Consider the following 6639-nt stretch of genomic DNA (forward strand, 5'->3'; position numbering starts at 1 on the left):
ACCCGGAGCCTCCTACGCCAGCAGCTTGCTGTCCGCAGCCGAGAAGTAAGGACATTCCTTCGCTACGTCACAGCACGCGGCGCTGCGCTAGCAAGGCTGGTGCGGCCCGGATCTGGTGTCTTCGCTACGAGTCAGCGAGGACTCGGGGAAGGTCGTTGATATCACCAAGCCACATTGTACTCGGCAGGAATAAAGGTGTTATGAATTAATAATGGTTCTTTGGCGTTTCTGACGCTTCCACAGCCATTTCCTAGCATCCTGACCACTGGAGATGTCGCCGCTCGGCCATCCAGTCCACCGTAGGCGACTGGGACTACGGGGCACCTACAGTACTGAGAACAAAAGAGACTCACTTAAAGTGAACATATTATGTGGCACTTGTCGTGAGGAAGTGTATAGTATCTTCATTTCTGAGGCAAACATGGGGTCTGAAATGAGTTAGTTTCACATGCTGAAGAACTGGTTTTTCCACCACTTATGGAGGGCTCCAATGACATCATTTGCAACAGGGTGGACTTCCATCACACTGATACAACAAACTACGTGAATTTCTCAATGACACTCCTATACAACGCTGGATAGGACGCACAGGATCCCGAGACAGTGCCCTGCATTCTTGGCTTCCATTTATCTATGCCTTTAACTCGTGACATGGAAGAAGGGAACAACAAAATAACAGCTCCCATAACTTCTCTAAAAGCAGGTACATTACGTGAAGTTTCTATTTGACACACAGAGCATTGTAATACCTTAGATAAATTTTTAAGATTTTGTGAGTATTCTGCAATTCATCCCAGGTCTGTAGTATGTTTTTATCAGTAAATATGGAGTTCTGAAATCAAGTTAATCTTTTTAAAACACCGTATATTATGTCTTGGCGTCAGACCTCAGATCATCTGTCTCATGTGATATACAGTGGAAGTAAGTTTTAGTAGCAACAGATGACAGAAGACCAAATTGAAGTAGTAACTTATACTGGAGCTCTACTACATCCTCTTGGTATGGACAGGTAACTAATTGATTGCAGGAGAATGTATTCTAATACTTACCTCGTGTGACTCAAGGGAAACAAGTTAGAGCTCCAGTTATTATCCATCCTGTAGGTAGAAAGAAGATAATTACACACATTTGCTACAAAATGTTTAGGAACCCATTTATTTGGTTTTGGTTTTTATGACACTGATTTTATGTTTGCAAAATGATGTTTTAAGCAGTGAGAGCTTCCATACATTGCACTGCTAGAAGGAGAGATATTCTAGCAAAGACCACACGTAGTACTTTATTTGTGAAATTGAACAAGTATCACGAGATAAGTGACTGCAGCACTAACAGTAGTTGTGAAGGTCTGGAGGTTGATGTCACGAAACCCCATGGCGGAAACTCGTAGTCTGTCCACAGGAAGTTGCAGAACATCGAGTGCTGGCCCGGGACGCAGCAGGGGCTGCAGCCTCGACAGCAACAGACCAGCTCTGTCGGCGCGCTCAGCCGCAGAGGAACACACCCAGCACACCACCAGCTGGCGACACAGGGCGCTAGTAAGTGCAAACACGTTGACAAGTATATCCACACTCTTGTCTGTTTGTGAAGCTAGGACCATAAGCCAATAGGCAGTGCAGGTCATGACTACGAAATCATCCAAGAGGGCCAGCAGCAGTGTGGGTCCGAAGTGGAGGCTGCAGAGGCGGGCGAAGCGGTGGAGGGCCATTCTGGCGCGTTGCAGCCGCCGCACCTCCGCCCCCGCCGCCCCCGCCACCCCCGGCTGTCCTGCTCGGGTCGCCAGCTCCTCCAGCTCAGCCTCGCTGCCCGCCGGCGGCCGGGTACTCCTCAGCAGCTGCCCACAGACGATGCCCATCCTGTGTCGAAGTACCAGCACAACGGCGAAGAACTGAACTCGCCAGACCGTGACAAAGCCTTGTAGGCCTAGAAAGATGGTCGCTATTGGATCACGTATGAACAAATAGGCTCCTAGTACGCTAGCTGGTATGACAACCCAGACAAGCACTGTAACGAAAAGCAAAATTGCTCTCTGTCGCGTTTTGCGATATATTTCCGTTCTGTAAATGGGATCTCGCATGGCGAGCAATGCATCTACATGTTGCAACAATTCCGTGATGCTACTAAGAAAGTGGTATCCAGTACACAGAGATCTGCATAAAATTGTAGCTGGCTCCAAAACAGTCAGTAAAAGAAAGGACACAATTACAAAACGTAGTGTCATAAGGAGTTGCAGATTTATTAGGATTAACTGCATTAGCCGGCCGGTGTGGCCGTGCGGTTCTAAGCGCGTCAGTTTGGAACCGCGTGACCGCTACGGTCACAGGTTCGAATCCTGCCTTGGGCATGGGTGTGTGTGATGTCCTTAGGTTAGTTAGGTTTAAGTAGTCCTAAGTTCTAGGGGACTGATAACCTCAGTAGTTAAGTCCCATAGTGCTCAGAGCCATTTGAACCATTAACTGCATTACTAAATAACCACAGTAAATACCAGACGCAGTGATACAGATAAGCCAAATCAAGCATATGAGGTAACTGGTGAGTCTCTTTAATGTCACTCTGAAAGCACAAGAAGCAAAATTTTTGCTGTCGCTCATGACGGGAACCAAACCAAAGATTTGAAATATGAGATACAAGGGTCTCACTGCTATTTCGAAGCTATGACCACTCATTTGAAAAACGAAACTGTATGTTCTGCTCATTATTCAACTAGCTACAGTTGTGTAACCGAACAGCTCTAACGACTGAGCTACCAACTAGTTTTCAGACAGGGCACGTTTTGACAGTTCCAATTTTGTTGATGGGATAACGATCGAAAGGCAATTTCACGAAAACGAGTAAAGAGTCATTAACACTAATGAGTCGTTAACTTGAGTGGCTAAGGCCAGAAACATTTCGATCCCTGTGTAATACTGTGGGAGGTTTTTTTTTTTTTTTTTTTTTTTTTTTTTTTTGGAACTATGTTACAGTCAGTAATATCGTAAGACCTATATTAAGGTAATACACATGTATCATTGAACATCTAGGAAATACGTCAAACAGAAATTTATAAATTTCTAGCCCGATGAATTAATATAGGACTTAAAATACGGTTTGCAATGACAAATAGATTGTTTCATGAGAAAGACTACTGCTGTGTCTGGTAGGTAGTTTGGCTGAAGATACTTACTGCTACCTGTGCAAGATCAGGAAGGATCACCAATGCTGTATGATGGAAGAAAAGAAGTCTTTTCAATTATCTGCGACTGCGATGCAGTTATACGCAAAATTTTTCTGTCTACATGACTCTTTATTTTTGAGAATTGAAATTTATATATTTTTCTTGATATGAGCTGGTGTTTCGTTTGGAGGTATTACACCTGCCTTACATAGCTTGCACACCAAGTGAAATTGTTTTGTTATCCCTGGTTCTTCAAGGCTTCTCAATAACTCTGAAGGAATATCGTCTACCCTAGGGTTTTTTTTCCATTTGGGTCTTCCAGTGCTCTCTCAAATTCTTCTTGCAGTATCATATCTCTTAAGTCATCTTCACTTACTTACACTTCTATTTCTATAACGTTGTCCTCAAGTTTGTTTTCCTTTTATGGACCCAATATATGTTCCTTCCATCTTTCAACTTTCTTGCACGACGCGTTTTATCAGTATCTATCAGTGAGAAGTTAATATAATCTTCAATGACACTAAAAAACATGACTATGAACTACTAAGTGCATGCAGTATGAAGCAGTGTAAAACCAGTTTTAACTTTAACTCTTCTCAGTCCACAGACTGGTTGGACACGGCTCTGCAGTCTAGTTTAATTTGTGGATCCCATAAATTTGTGAATAACTACTGTAACCCAAATCAATTTTAAACTACTTGTGTTCATATCTTGGTCCGCCTCTACATTTCGTATCGCCCCACTTCCCTCCTTTACCAAATTGACTACTTCTTCATGCCTCAGGATATGCCTTACCAACCAATCCCTTCTTTTAGTGAAGTTATGCGCTGTTTCTTTTCTACCCATTTCGATTGAATTACTCATCATTCGTTTGCTGATTTACGCACCTAATCTGCAGCATTCTTCTGTAGCACCACTTTTCAAAAGCTTCTATTCACTTTCTGCGTGACCAGCTTACTCTCCACGTTTCACTTCTGTAGCAGGCCACACACCAAACAAATGCCTTGAAAAAAGACGCCCTAATGCTTAAATACATACTAGATATCAACAAACTCTTTTTCTGATACTCTTTCCCTGCTATTGCCAGTCTGCCTTCTTATCCTTACTACTTGAACCATCATCATTTACTTTACTGCCCAAGTAGCAAAACCCATTTATTACTTTTATTATCTCATTTCTAAAGTAATATTCCCTGAATCACTTGTTTTCAAGCAACTACATTCCACTACCCTTGTTTTACTTTTTCTTATGTTCATTGTATAAGTTATTTTAAGGACGCTGCATATTCCATTCAACTGTTCTTCCAAGTCTTGTGTTCACTCTGACAAAACTTCAATGCTATTAGCAAACATCAAACTTCTAATTTCTTCTCCATGAACTTTAATTCCGTTACCAAATTTCTCTTTGGTTTTCTTTACTGCTTGCTCAATGTACAGATAACGTCAGGGATAGTCTACAACTCTGCCTCCACTTCCTGCACATCCACCGCTTCTCTCTCCTGTCCTTCGACTCTACAACTGCAGTATGGTTTCTGTAGAAGTTTTAAATAACCTTCTTTGCCCCGCATTATATTTCTGCCACCTTCAAAATTTTGGGGATAGCAGTCCAGACCACAGTGTCAAAAGATTTTAAAGTTGGGCTTGTGTGCGCTTGAAAAAGCTTCGGACACTCTCACAGCTACTAATGAGCAAACTCTTACTTCCTGGTGATGTGCAAAATGGAATACATAATGGCCATTAAAATTTTATAGTTCTATCTGTCTGGAATAAACCAGTATAAAGTGGCCATGTAGCATGTACTTAATGAAAAGACAGGATGAGAGCTGCATACCTAAAAATAACTCAGAATACCTATGTGAGCAGCTTCGTAAGACAAGTTGTGCTAAGATGTGATAGTCTAACTAATAGCACTTTGGAGTGCTATGAGGCAGTTCTCCCAGTTTTGTAATTATCTGTTAAGAGTGACTACAGAGTCTGAAAAATCATTTAATAGTGCTCCGAAATCTCTCTCAAGTGAAATAATAACAATTCCCTGAAACGATGGTACCACACATAAAACATTAGCGACCAGTGACAGAGCATCATAAGTCATCTTACCTTACTCAATTCCTATAGATAAGCTTAATAAGCTCATGACATACATTTGGTGGCATGTATCTGTGGCAAATTTGAGAAAATCATGAATAAAAAACAATGATCTTTTTGGTTGATCATGTTGTTGATGTTGTTGTTGTTGTGGTCTTCAGTCCTGAGACTGGTTTGATGCAGCTCTCCATGCTACTCTATCCTGTGCAAGCTTCTTCATCTCCCAATACCTACTGCAACCTACATCCTTCTGAATCTGTTTAGTGTATTCATCTCTTGGTCTCCTTCTACGATTTTACCCTCCACGCTGCCCTCCAATACTAAATTGGTGATCCCTTGATGCCTCAGAACATGTCCTACCAACCGATTCCTTCTTCTAGTCAAGTTGTGCCACAAACTTCTCTTCTCCCCAATCCTATTCAATACCTCCTAATTAGTTAAATGATCTACCCATCTAATCTTGTTGTCGATAAGAAATGCATTATTCCTCTTATATATGGGCAAAAATTACAGTCGCATATTTAAAATTCTCTCCACATCACTCTACAAAATCAAGTTTCTATCAATAGAAACGTCATCCAGTATTATCCACACAAAAAATCTTGTCTTTTTTGTATCTTTAGCATGGAGGAATTGGAGATGTAACACAATGAAATGAAGTTAAAATGATGTAGTAAACAGTCTCGTAATACTTGATAATTCACAACCTCTTGAAGGCTACTCCACAAAATACGAATTTATTGAAGTACATTGGCATGCAAACTGATACATATGGATGACCTGGCTAACATGAAACTGCAGAGCGTTTTCTGAATATAAACTGGAATGATCTCCCCAGTCATTTTCCATGGCATACAGATTATTCAAGATGTTGCATCTACATCAAACAAAGGTAATTTCATCAGAAAAGCGGCATCTTTCATCATATACCCTTAATAAGTTAAGAAAATTTGGAATGTGCTCTGGAGGACACCATCAGTAGAAATTCAAATTTACGTCAAGCTTTTCTAATATATTTCTAAACAAGATAGAATTTCAAAAATAAACAGTCAAAAGTTAATTTTACAAGAAACAATTGAATAGTGAGAGTAGAAAATGGTAATGCTTAATGGCTGACTGTACACAGCTATTTTCCATGTTCCTCAACTAGATCTTAAAGAGCGTATCAGAATTATGATATCAAGAATCAAAACATATTACCTAATCAGAATTTGTGCTTGAAGAGCATATCAGCATTCTAATATCAATAAGCAAAACGTATTAACTATTCAGAATATGCACTTAAAGACCACACAAACATTATAATATCATGGAACACAATAAGTTAACTTACCAGATCGTTGGGTTGGAGAGCATATCAACATGATAATATCAACAAGCAAAATGTGTTAGCTATCCAAATTG

General features: G+C 40.7%; 1 protein-coding gene across 1 annotated transcript; it reads right to left on the minus strand.

Annotated features, from left to right (window-relative positions):
* Window positions 1-1279: 1279 nt before the first annotated feature.
* On the minus strand, window positions 1280-1852 carry LOC126113379 (gustatory receptor 23a-like). Its single transcript, XM_049915020.1, has one exon. The coding sequence runs from the start codon at window positions 1850-1852 to the stop codon at window positions 1280-1282; it is 573 nt and encodes a 190-aa protein (XP_049770977.1).
* Between the last annotated feature and the right edge of the window lie 4787 nt (window positions 1853-6639).

The sequence above is a fragment of the Schistocerca cancellata genome, chromosome 1 (assembly GCF_023864275.1).
Source record: "Schistocerca cancellata isolate TAMUIC-IGC-003103 chromosome 1, iqSchCanc2.1, whole genome shotgun sequence".
NCBI lineage: Eukaryota > Metazoa > Arthropoda > Insecta > Orthoptera > Acrididae > Schistocerca > Schistocerca cancellata.

Excerpts from the sequence above, each read along its gene's own strand:
- LOC126113379 (XM_049915020.1), bottom strand. The coding sequence starts at position 1,852 with ATGGGCATCGTCTGTGGGCAGCTGCTGAGGAGTACCCGGCCGCCGGCG.